Below are 24973 nucleotides of genomic sequence, written 5' to 3' on the forward strand. Positions count from 1 at the left end.
CTTCACACTATTTACCAATATTTCGAAGCTTAATAAAATAGCTTCAAAATTCTGCGAGCGACTTAATTTGATAATGTACACCTTGTTCACCACTATTCTCAGAGATCTCTCCCCCTTATAGCATCCTGCTTTTCCAACTAAGGTTGTAGCTTAGCAAATAATACTACTGCTACTACTTATAATAATAATAATAATAATAATAATAATAATAATAATAGTAATAATAATTATAATAATAATACATACATACATACATATACCAAGGCACTTCCCCCAATTTTGGGGGGTAGCCGACATCAAACAAAAGAAAAAAAAAGGGGGGGGAGGCCTCTCCTCTCTACGTTCCTCCCAGCCTGACAAGGGACTCAACCGAGTTCGGCTGGTACTGCTCGGGTCCGGGACTTGGCGATATGTTAAAACCTGTGTTGATAAATCTCACTGTCCATAATAATAATAATAATAATAATAATAATAATAATAATAATTTCACTAAATTACAAACACTTCCGTTAATTCCCGCCGATTTCAAAATTCTACCTTCAAACCATGTTTCACTCAGAGAGGAAAGGGAAAAATCACATGTATTATCTCCTTTATTTCCACCTTGATAACTCACGCATAACATAAAAGGAAGAACACAATAAATAATACTCGCTCATTTTGTATTAAATATTGTAGTGAATTACCCTCCTCATCGTCGTCTCCTCCTCCTACGCCTATTGACGCAAAGGGCCTCGGGTTAGATTTCGCCAGTCGTCTCTATCTGAGCTTTTAATTAAATACTTTTCCATTCATCATCTCTTACTTCGCGCTTCATAGTCCTCAGCCATGTAGGCCTGGGTCGTCCAACTCTTCTAGTGGCTTGTGGAGCCCAGCTAGGGCTAGGCGGTATAACTTAGCGATCCATGTTTGCCAACAGTTATACTTGTATAAGCGGATGAGCAACTTGGTGGAGTAATGAGAGCTTTGCGTGTGGAGGAAATGCCCCCCTAAATCTCGATAAAGTCACTAGCAGCAGGGTGATGGATTGGGTTTAAGGCGATAGACAAACTGTCTCTTCGGCTTTTACTCCTGATGCCTGGCGGTTGATCTTACTAGAATTAGTATGGACCGTCATGGGTCACTTGCCTTAGTTAGATAGGTACTGCGCAGCACAAGGAACTGGCTATCCTTTGATGTATGCAGCCAATGAATCCTCTATGGATTTAGTCAAATTACCCTAATCAATAATTTTGTATTATATGCAGTATCTTCATGGGCAGTGAAACAAAATCTCAATACGACATAAGAGTAACATGCGAAATAAACGAGAGAGAGAGAGAGAGAGAGAGAGAGAGAGAGAGAGAGAGAGAGAGAGAGAGACTGTATTTGAAAATTAACAAACATTAAGGAACTAATGATTTATTTTCAGCGATTTTACTCAATGAATAACACAAGTAAAAAGTTTTACTTTACCAACCGTTGTAGAGTGCAACTCTAGAAATTGACAGAAGTAGGACAGCCCATACAATAAGAAATTCAACTAATCTATTTCAAAACAAGTTCAAAAATAACTTTTTTCCATAACGGGGCATCTCATAAAAGGCTTAAGTTCGTCATTTGATCTGTTTCGAGAACACCACCACATGTTAATGAAATCATGGGAAATATGACTTCTCTCCATAGGTTTGGGGTTCATTTCTAAATTTTGAACACTCAAGATAATGGGAACTCTTCAAGAGTTACACTGTTATAGAAAAACTAACAAAGGATAGGTTTTCTTTTTTAGATATCAATGATAGGAATCCTATCAGCATTGGTGTGTTCCCATTCAACTTGCAAAATGCTTTGTTTATTCATGCCCGAGGTTTCCTGTCCTTGCTTGATAAAGCGAAATTACCTTGGTGGACCATCAATGGACATATCTTCCGGAGGGAGAACTCTTCGTTAAACATACAACTTTTTGAGCTTCCAAAAAACCTCCTGCACATCCAAATGTCGCTTTGAGGCCCTGGGAAATGTTGGACCAGGAGACAAAGAAATATCATTTAAAGGCAAAGCAAATGTCAGTTCGTAAGACATATAAATGTCACTCTGGTGGCGAGCTTTACTTAAAACTTACATTTGAGAAAAATTACTGTAAGACAATTTATAAAGAAAAAAAAGTTTAGAAAATACATACAGTAGATATCGATTGATGAGAAAAAAATCCTGTGCATAAGGATAATTTAGATATTTCAAACTGCCGTAAAAAAAATGCCTTCAAATTTATTCAAACAGAATTACCTACTGTTTATCCACAAAGTGAAATTTTGCAAACTAAGGTATATATATATATATATATATATATATATATATATATATATATATATATATATATATATATATATATATATATATATAATGTTGAAAGTGTGCAGAAAAAAATAATAGTACGATTTTGTTTTTATTATAGGCTACTCCAAAGAAAACTCTTCAACTGTGACATGAAAAAGTACCATGAGCAGGATTACCTTAGAGATATACCATAAAGGTCACCCATGACCGGTATATGTTAGGGACCGTGGCCACCGAGATGAGGCCCCGAAGGGACAGGCATTGGCTGCAGGTAGATCTCTGCCACCTCCCCTCCCCTAGGAAATGCTACTGGAAGCTACCGGGACCGGGAAGAGATGAAAGACAACCGACCACTAATTACGAGTCAGGGATGTTAGGCAACCACAATTACCAGTAGTAGGTAAATAACCGAGATGAATAAGAGACTGCTAGGGTGAATAAAAGGGTACGGTAATAAGTAACATGCGAACTAAAAGGTCGCTGGAAACAACCTTATCTTTGTTTTTCACTTCATACACATTAATAAACAAATGAAGGAAATTTGTTTCAGAGCAATGGCATAGCGTGGACACACATTACTGAAATCCATTTGTACATGCAACGTGTAACTTGAATAAAAACGCAAGTCCGCTGAATGTCCACACATTGGGAACCGGATCAAAGCATAACTTCAAGCTGATTGGTTGGCAATGATTTCACTAGCTTAGTAATTTTTTAGCTCCTACACGAATTCTACCAATGATTGTGTTACAATAATGATATAAAAGTTTATATGATTACCCCCAAAGCATAAGAAATAAAATCCTATATATAATCTTTCTAGCTATGAAGTATACTACATAACCGATTTCCTATTGAACACATTCCATTTAGGGCATGGACTTACACAGTCATTTCCAATATTCGGGAACCCATTTATCCAAGGCCTATGTCATCAATTCTAATATTTTGATGTAATAACAGGATCATTGGGCTATTTATCAAATTCTTGCATGTTGAGGGAATAATGGGATCATAAGCCTACGTTTGTTTTTCTTTCGTCAATTGGATTCTCTTTCAGGTCTGTTGAAAAATTTCTAGCACAGAGAGTATGATCTTCATTGAACATGCACGTCGCATCCATGTTCCATTATATCAATCAATAACAGAGCAGATAAGCAGTTTTTATGGCAACGTTTTATGGATAGACCTATGATTATTCTGTAATGATAGCCCATCGTGTGATGAGTTTCCCAAGACATCAATGACTAATACAACAAAAGTAACTATACCAGAACCATTACAGCTACAGAAACAACTAACATTACAGTAACTACAACAACCATTGCAGCAACAAGAACCATAAGAAGAGCAACATCAATAAAAAAGTGTCATTTCAATAACTGCAACAATAACCATAACTGCTTTAAATAATGTTTGCCTAGACTTATAATAAAAAAAGGTCATAATATGGATAAACCGAAAAAAGCTAAGGAAATTGCTTGTCGCCGCAGGGGATTGAATTAATTTCATTTAACGAACACAATAGTATTTGATAAAAACTAAGGAAATATAGTCTACATACACTGAGATAGTCTTTGTTTTAATGAATGGTGGAAAAACATGACATCCTCATAAGGTAATTATCATTATCATGTATCTAAAGTGCATCAGAACGAAAGCTGGTATTCACAGAATAACGTGATAGAGAGCATTTGATTTTATGAAACCACTACGCAGCATAGCTCCCTTCTCCTTGTATAATATTTGTTTTGCTTTTCATTCTTTCTAGAGATTATACGAGTCTTAGCAACTTCTATTTTCTGGGATATGTTTTGGGGATAATCAGTATAACTTTTATCTTATCTTTATAAAAACAACCATTGCTAAAATTTTCATTCCAGATAGATAAATACCGGTAGCCAGGTAGCTATGTGTACTGTTTTATCCCTACGTTAGATGAAATAAAATATGTATATATTATATATATATATATATATATATATATATATATAAATGAATTCTAGATAGATAAATGCCGGTAGCCAGGTAGCTGTGTACGGTTTTTACCCTGAGGCAAAAGCTTTTGTCGTATATTAGAGTAAAAAAAAATCTACAAATATTTTTATGAATTGTTTCGGTAAGTTAATATATATATATATATATATACACACACACACACACACACATATATATATATATATATATATATATGTATATATACACACACATATATATATATGCATATATACATACATATATATATATATGTATATATGCACACACACACACACACACATATATATATATATATATATATATATATATGTGTGTGTGTGTGTGTGTGTGTGTGCATATATACATATATATATATGTATGTATATATGCATATATATATATATATATATATATGTGTGTGTGTGTGTGTATACGCTCCACACACACCATAATTACTGTGATCAGAATGGACAAAGTCAGTCATATCACCACAAAACGCATTACGCCAATTCATCATCCACCGAACATTTCCAAGACCCCATTAAGCAATACTAGACTGAATCCTTTCACATAATTCTTGCAATGTAATAATATGCCATTCTCCTTCCACTCTTGTAAAGGACAAAGCATTGAGGGGAAGAGAGTCATCATACCTGCTCAATGATTGCAATGCCAAAGAATCCATAAAGGGTCATTTTAGATGATTAATTCATGAATCGCAACTGGAGGAAATTCCCATCATGTCGGAGTGGTCCCGTTTACCTGGAAACAAGAGAGAAAAACGTTAAAAGGCAAATTCCAGTAACTGAATACATACATCTTAATACAAATAAACTATTTAGCCATAACAAAAATAAAAAATACATTACCTTTTCACCACCAAAATAATACATAAATAATTATAAAACTCTTCTTCCACTGTAATTCACTGATACGTAAACCTAAAAAAAATACAACTTCATAAAAATATAATTATGAATATTTGCAAATCCCCAGCTTTCCAGCAAAACTCTCGTACAAAATTTAATATCTGCAAAACTATGCAAAATTTACTTGGCAAAATATTTAGCATATTTTCCAGATGCGTGAGCATGTTTCTTCATGCATATGGGGTGAACGCAGAGAGAAACATTAAATCACTGCCGTATTCATTCATTAATTCTAGAAAAATCGCGTAAAAACACACACATATACACGCATATGTAAGTGTGTGTTAATTAAGCGTTTTTTGCAGTTAAGGAGATGGATGGTGTTTTGTAATCAGAATTGAGAGAGGCCGCTATAAAGCCTTCACTGCACAGAGATAACTGCGTGGTTTCAACTCTCTCTCTCTCTCTCTCTCTCTCTCTCTCTCTCTCTCTCTCTCTCTCTCTCTCTCTCATATATTTTGTATGTATATATATATATATATATATATATAGAGAGAGAGAGAGAGAGAGAGAGAGAGAGAGAGAGAGAGAGAGAGAGAGAGAGAGAGAGAGAGAGAGAGATCTGAAGCCACGAAGTTATTCCTCCGCACAGTGAAGGTTTTTTTTTTTTTTTTTATAGCGGCCTCACTCAAGTCTGATTACAAGGCAGCATCCATCTTGCACTGGCGGCCATTACACAAAAATCGGATCATCAGAGTGTCTGTGCACAGCTTGACGAGGAATGAAAGTATAACAAGGCAGGGATTTGAAACCAACAGTGATATCTTAAGATCATCGCATATTTGAGACTTAAAAAAAAAAAATTTATATGCAAATCTAGTTGAATAGTCAAAACTTTGATAATATTAACTTCCTTAAGTGATATCTGTCCCAGCTGTACATAAGTCACCAGTTCATTTTTTTCTTTGTACACTTAATTTTCTAGTTTATTTTCAATAATATATATATACATATATATATATATATTATATAAATATATTATATATATATATAAATATATTATATATATATAAATATATTATATATATATACAAATATATTATATATATATATATATATATATACAAATATATTATATATATATATATATAAATATATTATATATATAAATATTATATATATACATATATATGTATGTATATATATATATATATTATATATATACATATATATATATGTATGTATATATATATATGTATGTATATATATATATATATTATATATATACATATATATATATATATATATATATATATATATATATATATATATGTATCAGCCAGATGAGATGCTGACTGAAAACGAAGACCAGTCCAACAAGAAGACAACAGATATGTAAGAAGTTGAACAAGTTCACTTGTTTCCTTCACGACAAAGACTTGAGACCTGAATGTTAAACCGTAGCTAATAGGTGACCTCTCTGTTCTTCTATCTCTCCTACAATTCAAGCACTATGATTCAAATGTCTTGCGAAAGAATATATATATATATATATATATATATATATATATATATATAGAATATATGTGTATGTATATATAATTTATATATATATATATATATATATATATATATATATTTCTATATATATATATATATATATATATACATATATATTATATATATATATATATATTTATATATATATATTCATATATACATACTTATTAGCAGTCTTATGAAAAACGAATTAAAAAAAAAAACATTTCATAGTCACAAATAAACCTCATTAATCATGCATACTTCACTAAAGAAACGAGTGTGCCGAATTAAGGCAAGGTCATAGCCAGACAATTAAACATGTTTATCACCGCTGATTTGTTTCATTTACACATCGGCTTTTGTAAGAAACAATTGCCCTCTGTTTAAAGGTATCTGAAATGTCTTAAGCATTTCTTTTCGATTCCATTTGTTGTTCCCTTTCCACAGCTATGTAACTGATTTCCCCACCAAACATTCGTGACTGGAAGTTGGGAAAACTTCATCAACCGACAACGAAAATATTTATCGATAGATAAAACGGAAATCATGATTCTCTAATAAAATGGAGGAACACTTGGGACCTTCACGATATTAAAAGGATCCATCTACGGGAGAGAGAGAGAGAGAGAGAGAGAGAGAGAGAGAGAGAGAGAGAGAGAGAGAGATTGATTGTCTTTGATAAAATTTGAGTTGTAAAACCAGATAAAAACGACAGACCCACTAAACGAGTTCAGAAAGTTTCAATCTCTATAAATAACCTTGATTCCCTCCCCAAGGAGATTCGTGCAAGGCTTTTAACTCCACTTTCTCAAAAAAAAGGAGTCGTTTCTAACATCTGGCGAACTTATTTCTTACCGGCGATTTTCTGTTGATGAAACATCATGTTTAAGGTTTAGATATTAAAAAAACACATTCATCTGAATGTCTCTTTTGAAAAAAAAATACTAGAAATATAAGGCCAGTTCATAAATTTAAAAAAAAATGCCGAATACTATACCATAGTCACCGAATTATTTTTGAGAAATTATAACTTCTGAACTGAATAAAAATTTACATGACCACACACACACACACACATATATATATATATATATATATATATATATATATATATATATATATATATATCCGGTTACGGTTGAGCTCTCTTTGTCCTTCGTGTAGGGATATTCATACCCTGGTGAGAGGGGGTTCGTGTGTGTACATATCTACATATATATTTAGCAGTCCTTTATGAAGGGTCGCGTACACTAGTATAGCATAAAATTAAATACCGAACAACATGTGTGATTTTTCTTGTAAGAAGAAAAGATTATGAAAATAAAAGGAATAAGGCTATGAAGATAACACGACGAAACAAGCGTTGTTGCAGTTATCAATCCGGCTACACATATAAGATTTTCCCCTTGAAACATAAAAGTATACAAGACGATGGCCTGCTGCTGCTGCTGCTGCTACAGTTATAATAATTTCTGTGATAACAACCAGGGAAAGGGCAACCTCCTATTCTCAAGGTAGTAGATTGACTAAGGCACCAGCCACCCGTTGAGATACTACCGCTAGAGTGTTATGGGGTCCTTTGGCCGGACAGTCCTACATTGGATCCTTCTCTCTGGTTACAGTTCACTTTCCCTTTGCTTACACATACAACGAATAGTCTGGCATATTCTTTACAGATTCTCCTCTGTCCTCATACACCCGACAACACTAAGATTAAAAAACAATTCTTCTTCACCCAAGTGGTTAACTACTGCACTGTTATTGTTCAATGACTACTTTCCTCTTGGTAAGGGTAGATGAGACTTTTTAGCTATGGTAAGCAGCTCTTCTAGGAGAAGGACACTTCAAAATCAAACCATTATTCTCTAGTCTTGGGTATTGCCATAGCCTCTGCACCATGATTTTTCACTGTCTTGGGTTAGAGATCTCTTGCTTGAGGGTACACTCGGGCACACTATTTAATCTAATTTCTCTTCTTATGAAAGTTTTTATGGTTTACATAGGAAATATTTATTTTAATGTTATTGTTCTAAAAATATTTCATTTTTCCTTTTTCCCTTTTCTCACTGGGTTATGCCTTTAATGTGATGGTAGTCACCACCCCGAAGTGCCTTTAATGTGATGGTAGTCACCACCCCGAAGTGCCTTTAATGTGATGGTAGTCACCACCCCGAAGTAATGGAATTAAAGAATGAAACTAGAGTAAGTCGTATGAATATAGGTATACCTGGAATATCCAAGTATATACATTACTTGTAATCAGGGAAGCTCTCTTATTAGATTCAAACCAGAAAAAAAACTCTCACGTTACGTTACTTAATAAGTTTATCAAGAAATAAATTATATACTTCAACACCAAAAAGAATGTCTCTCAACATCGGAAAAGAAGAAATCAGCCAAAGGAATACAGAACAACAACAACCGGGAAACGTGCCGGCATCCACGCATCACGTTTCAATTTCTGACTCCAATGATTACAACAAGACGGTTCAAGAAATAAACTCTCACCTTTCTCATATTCTTTTTCTACAATACAAAGTTACTCTCCACATGCTTATCGTATACAACACATTGCGCTAATCTAACAACGGATACCGTTTAGTAATAAATCAACGATTTGATGTGCGTTTGAAATATCACCCAAAGGCTCATGCAAAAATCAGTAAAAAATTAAAATGAAAATCTTTTTGTCTTACAATAGAACCAGATTTTGAATCTAACTGCCGATCCACTTTAGACAGAAGCATCAAGTTCACATAAACTAACCCACCAAGACTATGTGAAAGGTCCACTGGTGGTTAATCACGAACAGAAATGTGATCATCCCTCGAGTGGTTTAAAAATGACAGCAAAAAATGTGATGGCTCGATTCAGCGTGACTGAATCGAGCCTGGCTTTCAAAGAGACATTCGCAAAATATCTCACCAAATAGATGTCATAGGCGTATTTCGTTTAAACATGTTGGTTAAAAAATGTCTTTATGGCGGCAACCTTACCGTAAAATCATTTGCAAAAGCTCTCAAAATTCTTCAACCCATGTAATTTGGAGACATCTTTCAAACTACAAGGCCCTTCGTCAATTTCTATTCACAACGCTCTACCCCATTGTCTTCAATTCCTACCTTTTTTTCAAAAAGGGTTCCCTATGTCACCCGAGTCAATTGGTGCCAGTCTATCTCACAGCATCCATTTTTATTTCCCGTGAACCTATCAGAATTTCTTTGTCCCTTTCTTATAGGACTGTTATCCTATTCTCTCCTTATATTTCTCCCTACTTTTTCCCTACATAGTTCAAACCCTTCACTCTTTCTTCTAACCTATCATATTTTCATATTCACACATGTTACTCCATCAGATGCTAATTAGGTTCAATAGTTTTTTCCATATTTTTAAATTTTATAACTTGTCAAAATTTCTCTCGAGAGCGTTTCAAGTTGGTTGACGAAGAGGACAGCATCACCTATGTGTGTGTAAAGCACTGAAGATGTAAAATCAAGCATTTAAGGTTATCAAATCTGTCTCTCTCTCTCTCTCTCTCTCTCTCTCTCTCTCTCTCTCTCTCTCTCTCTCTCTCTCTCTCTCTCTCTCTCTCTCCTACGAGAAGTAGGTTAATACGAGTTTCAGCATTCTAAGCATCTGGCCCACCTGACCCGTTACCGGGCATACCGACATTGTGCCTTTGCTAAACCTCCCCCAACACAACACAACCTCTCCGCTATATAGCAGACATGCAACACAAACAAAACAAGATCGCAGGCGTCCTTCTTGAGGTTTTGACCCAGAATTTCTAACTATTGCAACTTACTTGCATCCCTATACAGACTGGGGGGTATTTTCGTGATAAGAATAAAGTATTACAAATATTCTACTTAGAAAAGCAGCAAAACTACAAAGTAGAAAAAAAAGTTTTTGGGACACCATTTGGACGTCCACCAAAACATAACACTTCATTCTCCTTAGGACGCGACGCCGCAACATCTGCCAAAACTTACCCCAAAGCATGTTACGGTAAACAAACAACAAAAAAGAGTCTGGGGAATTTAAAGAAACAAGGCCAGGGATGGAAAAAAATGAACGTTAAACTCTTGATTAAACCCTTTCCGTGATTGATAGAATTTAAACAACTCTGTTTTTTTTTTTTCTTTTACTAGATTAAATTCTCATCAAGCTAATGTCCTGTGGGGGCGTCGGCCAAATATATTCCCCTTCTCCTTTGGTATGTTTGGCAGTCTTACAGAAGATAGACATGATGCCAACATGAGATATAATGAACCTGTAAAACCCTTAAACCACACGAGCGTTTTCATAGTTCATTTAAAACGTAACATACCTAAGTATGCTTATTGGACAAACAATTAAAATACCGTGTAACATGCAAAACTTACATGAGCAGAGAAAATGTATAAAAAAAGGATTTCTAGTAAAATCAAGTATACAGACACTAATAACTAGAGGCATGAACTTGACGAGAGGGCACATAGAGGGGAAAAGGCGTCCTGCTATGCGGATATCCGATAAATCTTAATATATTTATATATATATATATATATATATATATATAAACCAAATTGTCCCTCATAATGATCACCAAATCATAGATGTTTTAAAAGCAAACGGTGAAGAAAGTAGACTAAACCGATCAAGACAAATAGCACATCAACTTCACAAACCATTGACAACTCACGAATTCATAGCGAAGTAAACTCTAAACCTTAACACATGGAATCATAACCAAAACAAAAATGTTTTCAAGTCGTAAAAAGTCGTGACAGAATGAGAATTTCTTCCCCAAATGAAAGGGTCGAAACTCTACATTGAAAAAGAAACAAAAAGTTATGGTTGGATCTATTCCTAGTAAAATGAATTGATAGGAAAAGCCTCCAACAAACCAGTTTTATTTCTATAATAAGGGGAATAAAAAGTTTTTCTTCCGAAAAGTATTAAGGAGACCAGGTTGGGGAAAAAATTATTTCCATGAAATATCAGATGTTTGGAAAGACCAACTTTCTCTTGTGCTCAACTAAAGAAGGTAATAATAGACCAAAGATACACACTTCTCCTAGATATCTCTTCACTGGACACTACAGTCTTCCACGATCATGAAGCAAAACTGGATTCATAATATCAACTACTGGTAAAAACTCGAAATATTAATAACATTACTATAATATTAATACCAATAATAAATCTTATTGGATTTCTAGTAACACATTATTAACTGATATAACACAATTATTAACAAACTTGTTATCTATACCACAAAATACCTTGAAGTTTTAACAAGTATGAATTTCCATAAAAATCTGGAAACAGTTAATAAAACTACAGAAATAGGCAGTGAAACAATGGCCAGACATTTCAACAAAACTGAGACACTAACACACCCACCTACCCCAACCCCCAAAAAAAAGAGAGAGAGAGAGAGAGAGAGAGAGAGAGAGAGAGAGAGAGAGAGAGAGAGAGAGAGAGAGAGAGAGAGAGAGAGAGAGAGAGAGAGAGTAATTCAATCATGATGAAATTTAAAAAAAAAGGAGCACCTGAAATGCAAAGAAATAAATTATAAAATTAACTGTCACGACCTCTAGTAATGACCTTGGCATTTCGATCTTAAAGGTCATAATTCCCCCCCCCCCCTCCCCACAAATGAATGAACACTCCAAAGGAATAGAGCAGACAACAGGGGTCTTATTACAAATTCAATCTTAGAAGAGATATTATTGCTTAATAATATGTTCACTGACTAATGCTTTCATTGTAAAAAAATAAAAAAAAAAACACTGACTACCACTAAATTCTAATTCCTAATGTCAATTCCTTATATGTGTTCTAATTGTTAGTGATTAAACTTTAATGTGTTTAGTATTTATTTGTCTTAATATGACAAATCGCAATTGGACCTGAAATAGCTTTCTTTTAGTACATTTATGCATTTGGGCCTGATAACTATTAAAATCCATCTTTACTTCTAATGCATCTATTATCGACCTCTAATCCACGGAAGGTTAATTCTAATAAGGTGAACATAATGCGGGTGGAGTCATAGTTAATCTTCATAACTGTACCTTAAGAATATATTTGCCATCTGAAAATATTTCTTCTCATTTGTTTCGATTCATTTATCCTTATTGAAAGCATCTTCTCCAGGAAAACTTACCGCCATCATCTGTTACCGTGACGTAACCTGGTTTATTGCGAGAGAGACGTCGATTCGGCCGATATGTTATGAAGTCTTTACTAAGGAGCAAGCAACATTGGTTGCTTATAGATATTGTAAATAAATCTTTAATTAATCATTACCAATAAAGTTTACGGGAACCTGGCCGAGTTCTATCGAATTATTTTATTTAAAGGCCGCTCATGAATGACAGAGGCAAAGGACAGTGGCAATGCCCCAGTAGGACATCATAGAAACTGACCTCATATCCGTATGATCAGCCCCCTAAGCCCCTCTCCATCCAAGCTAGGACCAGGGATGGCCAGACAATGAACTACAAGCAACTATCGAATTTCCCGTACAGCAGAATGCAAGGCAGGGATGTTTCCAATAGACCACCACAACCCTCAAAATAATTTGATTTCTTACTATATTTGTCAATAAAGTTTGTTATTTTCTTGTTATAAATTTTGAACGAGAGCGAGTTGCCATGTAGTGGAAAAGGGCTTTTAGAGAGAGAGAGAGAGAGAGAGGAGAGAGAGAGAGAGAGAGAGAGAGAGAGAGAGAGAGAGAGAGAGAGAGAGAGCAAAAACCATGGCTGCTTAGATTCCTGTGTCGATGATTGTTCTTATAATCAAAGTTTGCAAATCTCAGTCACTCTAAGGATGAGTCACTTGATCAGGACTTATTAAGTTCTTATCAGTAATTACATAGCAAAATTACCGTGTATGTCTACAATATCTTATCTATTCTTTGTCTAAATCCCGACTGCTAACAGTTTATCAATAACTCCTACTTCATAAACTGGAAAACCTCTATACACTATCGTGGTTTGTTATCTGCATCATTATCACCTCCTACGGCTATTGACGCAAAGGGCCTCGGTTAGATTTCACCAGCCGTCTCTATATTGAGCTTTTAAATCAATACTTCTTTTATTCATCATCTTTCGCTTCGAGGTTAAGAGTCCTCAGCCATGTAGGCCTGGGTCTTGCAACTCTTGTAGTGTCTTGTGGTGTCCATTTAAAAGTTTGGTGAACTAATCTCTCTTGGAGGAGTACGAAGAGCATGCCCCTCAAACCATCTCCATCTATCCCTATCATGATCCCATCCATTTTACCAAGTTTTTACTCTCTCTCTCTCTCTCTCTCTCTCTCTCTCTCTCTCTCTCTCTCTCTCTCTCTCTCTCTCTCTCTCTCTCTCTCTCTCTCTCTCATACAATAGTTTTAATAAAAACTGTAGAAAAAAATTATGAAAAAGTGTATTTTACTACCTTCAGACCAAGGCAGGTGCGGGCCCAACAAAGTCATTCCCTAAGCGCGCGAATCTATTGTGATTTCTCAACCGCACACACATGGACAACTCATCTCAAGCCTGCTTACTGGTGGTCGTCATCTGCCTTCTTTGCAATGGTGACAAGAAATATATAAACCCAAAAAGGAATTGCCATCATTAACCATTTCATTATTGTTCAATGCATATGCATTAACCGTCACAGCATCAATTTGATCATAACCACTGTCAAATATTTGAAAAAAAAAAAAATCTAAATGCATTAAGCGTACAGACAGGATGTGGTAGAATCTCCTCTTAAGACCTTTTCATAAGAGGAAGAAAACCGACAAAGGGATGCCTTGACCACCAGCTGATCCCAACACCTGTCATGTGTAGACTAATGAAAAATCGTCAAATCATTGAAAACATTGATGACAAATTCAGTCAAGGAGATATCAAACGGGAATGCTAAAATAGCATGATCATATATGCCTCATTATAAAAGTAACAGATGGCCTGAGGTGGCTTCATCAAGACACATGGGTAACATGTTTAGGGAGGAGGGTACCTCAGACTAGAGATAAGGAATGTACCCCTACAATTACAACACGACCCACGAAGTTATAAAAAAAAAAAAAAAAAAAAAAAAAAAAAAAAAAAAAAAAAAAAAAACTTGAGAAGCGAGCGGCCTATCTATTACCTCCTTTGGCAAAGAAATTTATACCAAGGCTTTAAAAAGCCATATGAAGAGAATGTTCACGGAAGCAGTGGCCTTAGAAGCCATCTGCTATAATTCAATACTTAATAGGGCAGACGTTATATTACGGTTGGGCAGTTTTTCAAAAATACTTAGAGAATATATATTAAAAAGAAATAAGGGTCAAATTAATCACTTCAGACCTTTTAATTATTTCAAAGCTCCTCCCATATCGGGAGCTGTTCCATGCCAATATTCTAGGAGTCAATATATCGCGCTATCTGGAGGCAAGGGACCTTTAAAGACCACAGATCATCTGCGTAGATGCTATTCATTCTTTTAAGTAAACGCTATCTATCTTTTTAAGCATTTGTTAAAGTAAACGATATCTATTTTTTTAAGCATTCGTTATTTTTTATGTAAATGCTATTTTTTTAAGTATACGTTATCTTTTAACTTATCTAATTATTAATTTAGTAGTATTGTAATTGTGTACCGGATACAAAGAGAAGCTCATTCCCGCATACAATGAAATAATGGTGTAAAAATCCACAAAAACGACCACCAAACATATTCATAACATTCAATAAATATTCATGCATGAAAATGAACCATAAGACTAGAGCACTCTTTACAGTAAAATGGAGTAAAGAAGTTTAATTGAATTCAGACAAATTTAATTACTTGATAAAAAACAGTTGCAAGGATGCTACAAGCTCCAACTAGAAGTTCTAGTTGGAGCTTGTAGTTACTAGACACCCGAAAGACTGGAGATAAGGCTTTCGAGAAGAAAGTGAAGACATTCTTGTTCTCCTAAGTTCTTCGATAATGTGGATTTGATAATGAATACGCAATATCCTGTGTGATACTTTAAATACCTAATTATGTATACAATAAAATTATCCTGTAGACCACGTGGGGCGTAGGGTTCCTCTGTGTGATATGAGAGGATAGCAGTCCTTAAATTAAAGTAAGTTAAGGCAGTTTAATGAGTGAGAATTTTCTGATGAAAGCCAAGAAGCAATTTCATGAACTGCAAACAAATAAAATTTTATAATACAGAGAATACAGAAGGAAATCGTTAAAGCAGAGTGGTCAAAATGAATCACAGAAGATAGATGCTCGAGTCATTTCCGAAAGCGACCCTGTGACTCTTTGCTAATGAATTCGCAATCGACAAAGAAGTTCGTTGGCAACAAGGTTAGAAAGAAGGGCGTTTGATGCAGGGTGGGGAGTGAGGTTGGGGGTGGGGTAGAGGGCTCAAACGAACTAAGAAACCTTGGCTAACCCCGAAGTAAATTATAAGTGGCGACAGTAAAAACCCGCCCATCCGTCGAGACCTTGTAAGAGTGAAAATTGTTTGTATGAGCCAAAGACACTAGGAAGTTGGGTGGATGGGAGGTAACAGCTGCCAGGTGTCACCACCGCCTTCGTTTCCCTCTTAGTCCCATTATCCGTGACGAAGAAACATTCCTCCCTCCCAAGAAACATCACGTTCAGATGATCTATTTCAACTCTAAACATTATAGATATACATATATACATACCCACCATAAACGTCCGCTAAGCAAAAAAAATTACATTATTTACAAAGAATCCAAATTTCACGAGATAATCTGCATTTGCATACAGTATATTACCTATATAATCTTTTTATTCTAAAGTGTAAATAATCTTAGACTAAGCATTTAGCATTTATATAAAATCCAAGAGAAATTACCTTGTACAAAAATATCAAAACCATTAAGACGATATTTTCACGCTTTATAACGATTGTTGCGCCACATGATGACATTTATTCCAGCTCACCATTTCAATCAGCAAAAGGATCATCTAAGCTTTTGGTCCACCACTTCAGATAAAAAAAAAAATACCTGTTAAAAAGTTTACCTAATGATTCAACAATGAGGCAACGGATAAGAGAATGTGACTTATTTCATATATGTAAAGTTTTGTATTCTAAAATGCAGATATCGACACACACACACACACATATATATATATATATATATATATATATATATATATATATATATATATATATATATATGTATACACACATATATATACATATATACACACACACACACATATATATATATATATATATATATATATATATATATATATATATATATATATCAAACGCAAATCAAATCTTTTACACAGTAGTTAAATTTAAAAAATAAGGATAAGTTTATGGTGATTGGAAGGAAACAACTTAAAAAAAACTTGAGCGACACCCAATTAAACATTAATGAAAACCTGGTCTCGATATCTAGTAAAGTTCGTGACCTGGGGGTATATCCTTACTGTAACTTTGTTTCTCTATGCTCAAATACATAATATAGTACTTTAAAAACCTCTGAATATGATCTTAGAAAACATTGCTTCTAGAAATAAGTATTTGGATGAACATTTTATAGAGAAACTTGTGACAAACTGTTATCATCAGGATTGACTATTGCAACTCCATCTACAATATACCCAAAATGCAACTTGAGATATTACAAAAAAATTCTAGAGGAGCAAGAATGATAAAAGATGTCTCATCCCGAGAAAGCATTACTCCTATACTAGATTAATCTAATGACACTGATTGCGTATTAAAGCTGGAATAAAGTTTAAGATATGTGCCATAACTCATCAAGTTATCAGAACCGGATGTCCAAAACATAGAAGAGAAATGTTACATATCGTGCAGCCAACGAATCGCGTGGACACGGGATGATTACAGATGGTTTCAAATTATTGGAGACAAGATGTATGTCTACTGTAGGTTCTAGAGCTTTCAAATATGCGACCCCAAGACTATACAAGTTTCCACTGGACATCAGAATGACGGAAGATTTTAAGGCCTCCAAGAAGAAACTGCAGACTTTCTTGTTCTCTAAGTACTTCGATCATGTGAATTTGACAAAAAACACGTAATACGCTGTGAGATACGCTAAATCCTGTATACACAATGATCTTGTAGGTCTTGTAATACGTAGGGTTCTCCTGTGTGATAGGTCCAAAAAAGCAGCCCTTAAAGTAAGTAAAGTACTGCACTGCAAGAAGTAATTATTAGGGGAAAGTATAAATGAGCTTAGTCTCCTACTAAATTTGCAAATTTAATATCCATAAAAATTCTAAAAATAAAAATAAATTTATGTTCTAATCAATACCGTAAAAAATATTCCATCTCTTTTCATGGATACTTGCACATATTGTAAAAGAAAACTAATATACACGTATAAAATACCACTGTCTAAAACTAATAAAATAATAGAAAATAATGAATCTTTCATGAGTTGTAATCTACCCACAACCGGAAAAGAGTATAGTCTGTATTTAGTAACATCGATCCAGTATCCTGATGTACGGTCTGGCCTATCCCTGCCACCAACAAACCAAATACATGACCTCCATAACTTACCAAGGCGACAGTGACAATACTGTTCATTCTATACTGACCCATTGCCATTAACATGATATCAAGGACTACTACTTACTATGAATATTGGATTCCTCATTTTTCTTCCTCTTCGTGTTTATTGCGTCCCCAAAGAATGCAAACAAAACGTGTTCTGAATAATTACAATATTTCCAAAATAAAAGTAGACGTTCCTTCACATGTTCTTTTTCTCTAATACACTTGTATTTCCAGTTACCTCTTCCTTAACTCACTAAGCATCCTGCTTTATCAATTAGGGTTGTAGCTTAGCTAGTAATAATAATAATAATAATAATAATAATAATAATAATAATAAAATGTAAAATTACTTCCTCTTTAATCACGTTAATATGATACAAATCATTCAAGTTTATACTTCTGCATTCACTACAATTTCCTTATATCACATCTACCATAATTGTCTACAAAAAAATTTACCAGAAAAACTAACTTCACTTTACCAAGGCCAAAATCAATCACACACACACACACACACACACACACACACACACATATATATATATATATATATATATATATATATATATATATATAAACACACACACACACACAGATACGCCAGCCAGTCCATATTACATTCACAACCCTTTCCTTTCTCCCACAAACCTCATCTGCTATTCCTACCCAGTCTCATCTCATCATCCCCTCCACATAAATATGAAACATCCAAGGGGACATAAAACAATCTTGTCGGAGACCTACTTTCACACCAAACCAGTCACTAGTCCATCGTCATTTACATTTTTACCACCTTCACTTTCATTATAAATACTTTTAATGGCTCTATAATGAATGGTTATTGGTTATTTTACAGTATATATATATATATATATATATATAATATACATACATAATATATATATATATATATATATATACATAAATACAATGTGTATATATATATATATATATATATATATATATATATATATATATATATATATTCCGTATACATATATCTTCTATGATTTCCCCTCTCTGGCAAGCTTAAGTTTAATGATAAAGAGGACAGTAAGAAGATTTGGAATCGTAATTAGGGCTACATAAAAACACAAAAATAAGTTTACTTCAAAAATTAATCAAACCATGAGAGTTTTGCTTCTAATGATTTTAGAGTAGCAAAAACTATGATATGCTTAGTGAAATAAATTAGTATAAAAGCTCATAACTATAAAAAAAAATATGACAAAAGGCAGTCCTTCACAATTATAATGCTAATAAAAACACTTGATGAAAGTAGGAATGGCAAAAGATATATGTGAGTGGAACTTTCAAAAAAAAAAAAAAACCTGAAAGATGATATATGCATTAGTAGGTCAGCATCGATTCAAACAAAGATGTCAGTCATAGCACTGGATCCATAGCAAAATAAATTAGAATTTCATTCATAAGAAATCACTAAAATTCATCCAGTACAACCATTTCGAAATACTCTCCCAACCGTCTGGCTGTTTTTGCATCTTCTCTTAGAGAAATCTATTTACATCAAGAAACTGCCACCTTCCTTAAACAATCAAATTATTATATTTTGCCTAACAGTCCATTAGTAATCATCTCTCCCTCCTTCGTTCGATGTGATATTTTCTAATGCTTATAAAGCCTTATACCATCACAGATTTTTTTCTTATTGTGTTACCGATTTCAGCAACATCTTTTGAAAGTCCGACCATATTTTTTTTTTCTTTCCATTTCTACTTGGCTTTATAATTGTAAAGGCATGCAGGTAGTCAGGTTTCATATAGCTATTACCTTTTATATTAATCAATCTAGCTAAAGCTTTCATTTTTTAATTACTATATAATCATTTTAAGCAAAAATGGGATGATTTAATTAAGTTCAAATGTAAACCTATGTTTTCATGTAGCCCTGGTGATGGGAATGGATTCCCGAAAAGTTAGTTTTGGTAGAATCAACATGACAGATGATTCCAAGTCGTCGTCTTGCTATCCTCTTTATCATTATATACATACATACATATACACACTAAGATTTCTAGGAAGTACATCTACACTAGCATAAAGCACCTTTTCAACTCGGGACTTCATTCCTTCATCCCTTACCGCCCCTTTTCCTTGAAAATATCACCGACACCAGATTATTCACGCTAGATTATTTCTTAATGCAGGAAAAAAAATGTGCACCTAACACATGAAAATGACAATACAGTAAGATGCAAACCTCACATAGTACTAGTAAACCGGTGAAAAGGTGGCAGTCAAATTTTCATACATGCGCTATGTACTTCACCAAGATCGATTTACAGCCGCGCACCGCCTACCAAAAGATGGCACGAGGTTTATACGTCGAAAACAGTGCTGGATTCCTGCAAGTATACAACAGTATGCATACCCACCCCACTTGAAGGTTACGGACCTGCCTCTGCTACTTTGGGAGGACTGGTTTTGCCGATACACGGGAAAGGGGCTCAGTAACAACCCTGGTGGCCAGACAACTTTGAAACAACGAAGCATCCGATTTACATCTCTTCATATTTTGTTGACTGGAGCAAAAACTCGGACGGGAATGGCCTCCGTGTTGCCTTATCTTACCCGAGCTTGACTTATGCATGATCAAGGGTGGAAAGGTTTAGCTTCGTCCTTGTATGAATAACTGAGGTTGACTAATGCTATTCATGGAACGCTACAGAACATTTGTGAAGAATGTGTTCATTAGCGTGGTTAACCGACCATGACAGTCGGGTTATCGTGCAATGGAGCAATACATTTAACTAATTCCAAAAATCATATATGTAAATTGTAAATGAATCTTGGGACATGCTTTGTTTAAAACCATGATCTGTAAATTCATATGCTTAAACATACTTGACATCAAATCACAGATAATTTATTTCTTAAAACAATGACCCGGGGTTCAAACCACTCCCTAAGCAATAACAAAGAGTTGCAAGACTTCCATTAGCGAACCAAATTATTTAGATCTTTCAGCAAAATACTGGGGAGAACGCACCGCTGTAAATCGAACATGGTACGCATTTTCAACCCTGTAATCATCGCTAACCATAGGTGTTTTTAAATGCAAATTCTTTTCAAATTCAAGTAAATACAAATAAAATCTTGACCTTGAGATCTACACCAATTCTATACCATGATTTTAGAAGCCACAAAGTCTTCTTACACCATACTCTCAGACCTACCGATCGTTACTAAAACAAAAAATAATCATATATTAATACACACAATACATACATACATATATATATATATATATATATATATATATATATATATATATATATATATATATATATATATATATATATATATATATATATATCACAGGGGATCCAACAGGGAGGAAAGGAACAAGGAAAAATAAAATTTTTAAGAACAGTAACATTAAAATAAATATCACCTATATAAACTATAGAAACTTTAAAAAAAATAAGAGGAAGAGAAACAAGACAGAACAGCATACCCGAGTGTACCCTCAAGCAAGAGAACTCTAACACAAGACAGAGGAAGACCATGGTACAGAGGCTATGGCACCACCCAATGCTTTGATTTGGAGTGTCCTTCTCCTAGAGCAGCTGCTGACCATAGCTAGTCTCTCTTCTACCCTTAACAAGAGGAAAGTGGCCACTGAACAATTACAGTGCAGTAACCCCTTGGGTGAACCACCACTAAATACGTGTTCTGTTAATTGTTTTAAGTAAATGCACGCTTGTGCTAATTCATACTTCAACCAGTCCGACTTTTCCTTTATCTCTCCTTCAACATAAATGAAGCAATACCCAAGGCTAAATTTTCACTTCACTATCCACACAAAAATCGTGATTTGTTTAATAGTCACGTTTCACTTACCTTAACATATTCTTTATTTTCCTTCCATAAATCATTTTCTATAAATCATACTGAAATATATCTTAACATTTTCAGGTTAAAATCCACTTATATATAGTTCTACATTATTCTCCATCTTTTTATTTTAATACCAGGTAAAGAAATAAACTAGCAATACTCCCTTGGTAAATAAAGATAAAAAGGGGATACGTATTTTTGGAATCGCAACAGTCAAAATATCCCACGCATAAGACATCTTCCAACGATGTCTAACTGGACTAAAAACCTCAAAACGTATATATATATCTATGCAATCATATGTCATGATATTTTAAGGTATTCCCAACAATCATGAATGTTTTTATTCTCTTATTCGAATTTACCCCTTAACTATCGAAGCACAAGGGTGATTTCAGCAAAAAATTATTATTAGGTAATGTAAAGACGACTCTTCTCAACATCGAACACACCTTATGTGAGTTGTACAAACCACTTGCACTTCCGGTATCTTCGAATTATATTCTGGCAATCGGATTAGACGCAAATATGGCCTTGCAAATTCTCAATCTCCGACGTGCGCACACAACAATGAGCTCTCTCTCTCTCTCTCTCTCTCTCTCTCTCTCTCTCTCTCTCTCTCTCTCTCTCTCTCTCTCTCTCTCATATCTCATATCATATATATATATATATATATATATATATATATATATATATATATATATATATATATATATATATATATATATATATATATATATATATGTAACTTATGCATAGTTTTCAGATAGAAACTGACTGACCAAACACCCTACTATTATATTATGAAATTTTTACTACTGCAGCATGCGTCCTTCGAAAACATATGAGCGACGATTCTATAATTCGCCTGTTTTGGCGAGTGTGAAAAAGGAAAGTTAATGAAAGACAAGTCTTATAAATTCACCAAGTCACTTTAAACTGTATAAAATAATTAACAGTAGAATGCGTAAAGCCCAATACTTCACTGGAATAAACTAGCAAGGTTGTATACCTACAAATAGCGATTTTTCCTTCTCCCCCCCATTTAAAAAAAATATTACGGAACACGAAAATCACGCACTTAAAAACATTTCATTAGATTGAAAAATTAAGCAATACTATTAAAAGCTTTCAACCCGCAAGCATGATGGATATTCATAGTGTTATAAAACAATCCCAAAATCTGGCTAAATATTTTTTTTTTTTTCGTTGAAACATTTTGTCTGAAAACAGTCGTTTATACTTTCCTTCGGTACTCTTCAGAGGAAAGGTATCTCACACTTTTTTTTTAATATCACAACTGACAACACATTACAATTCTCATAATTATACACTTACGTATATCTCGAAGCCATATTCTAAGGCTACCCTTTGTGAGTGGTGAAAAAAAAATTCATCGAGGCAATGCACTCTTTATATATATATATATATATATATATATATATATATATATATATATATATATATATATATATATGTGTGTGTGTGTGTGTGTGTGTGTGTGTATACACACATACATACAAACACACACCATTATAGCCAACTTTTCTTAAAGTTGCCCTCGGTGTACAAACCTGTTTACTAGATAAGTAAACATGCATAAGCGCGAGTATAAATGACATGAATTAGGGGGTGAATATAACTGTAAAGATCATTCATATACATACACACACACACCATATTTCAACAATTATGCACAAGCTGAGACCATATTCAAAATAAACTTAAAACTGTTCCAGTGCCAATAAGTAACAGCATCTTGGAAAAAAAAAAGTCCTCCACAATCCCATGACTTCAATGAAAGCTGCAGCTGACCTTGGTCTCTCCCGCCAAATCAATATCGGTTGCATTGCATAAAGACATCTCTAGGAGGCTAAAGAGAAACACTAGATACAAACCTTTTGTGTATTTCTTGATGGTAAATATATTAGGAAATACATTTCGGTGTATAATGAAATACACGCTAAAACGAATAGACATAAAATGAATAAAATTAGGCTACCTTTATACCGTAAGTGTAATTTACATAAAAGCAGTTTGTCGATTGAATGTAACCATATCTGTATTAATATGCTTTTCTGGTTTAAACTAGTTACCCTTACCCACATGGTCATTTCATTCTTTATAAACATACATATGCATCTACGGCGATAGTTGCTAAATCTAGTTAATGGCATTTGCCAGTTCCCAAGAATGAAGGTATACTTGAAGATAAAAGAAAATGTTTTTTTCTTAAAGCGTATTCTTAATAGAACATAAAAACTAGAGTAAACTTCGTCACTAATAACGAATTATGAATTAGAATACTCTTTTACGTTATCTGACTTTTGAACAGAAATCGCAAATGGCATCCAACTTGAACACTTATCGATTTGTTTGGTTGACCACCCTTCGCTGCTCTGGATACGCTCTAGGTATATACCTGGCTCTAGGTTAACAGAATTCGTTTACTAATACCAACCGTAGCACAGCACTGCCATTTTCCGACACACAAAAAGAAAAAAAAAAACTACTCTCATACTAGACTGACAAATAAAATTATCTTAAGAGTTCCTCTAAGGCATCCGTAAAATTTCGAAAAAAAAAAAAATGCTTTCTTCCGTAATGGGCAATACGTTTTAATCTTCATTTTTGTTGGAACGTCCTCAAAGATAGGTTTGAGATTATCATTAAGCACTTAACATTTTTCATTGCATGTAAGAGAGGGGAGTTATCTTCATGAGATCATGCAAGCACCCGAAAATATTTCGTAACCACACCAAAGTTTTGTAATATCTGTCATGCTGAATAAATGCCGTTGCTAAATGTATAATGCATTCCATATACCATAATATATTGATTCACATCATTAATTTTATTTGAACTCCC

At 34.1% G+C, this 24973-nt stretch overlaps 2 protein-coding genes across 2 annotated transcripts in view; one reads left to right on the forward strand and one right to left on the reverse strand.

Moving 5' to 3' along the window:
* LOC137650061 (protein fem-1 homolog C-like) overlaps positions 1-5003 on the reverse strand; it is a 169598-nt gene extending 164595 nt beyond the window's left edge. Inside the window, exon 1 of the mRNA XM_068383118.1 lies at positions 4947-5003. Within this exon, the coding sequence (XP_068239219.1) occupies positions 4947-4988 (42 nt within the window). The 5' untranslated portion in view covers positions 4989-5003. The remainder of the gene's footprint in view (positions 1-4946) is intronic.
* LOC137650070 (uncharacterized) overlaps positions 1-24973 on the forward strand; it is a 640515-nt gene that overhangs the window by 405070 nt on the left and 210472 nt on the right. The window lies entirely within an intron of this gene.

This window comes from Palaemon carinicauda, chromosome 1 (assembly GCF_036898095.1).
Source record: "Palaemon carinicauda isolate YSFRI2023 chromosome 1, ASM3689809v2, whole genome shotgun sequence".
Lineage (NCBI taxonomy): Eukaryota > Metazoa > Arthropoda > Malacostraca > Decapoda > Palaemonidae > Palaemon > Palaemon carinicauda.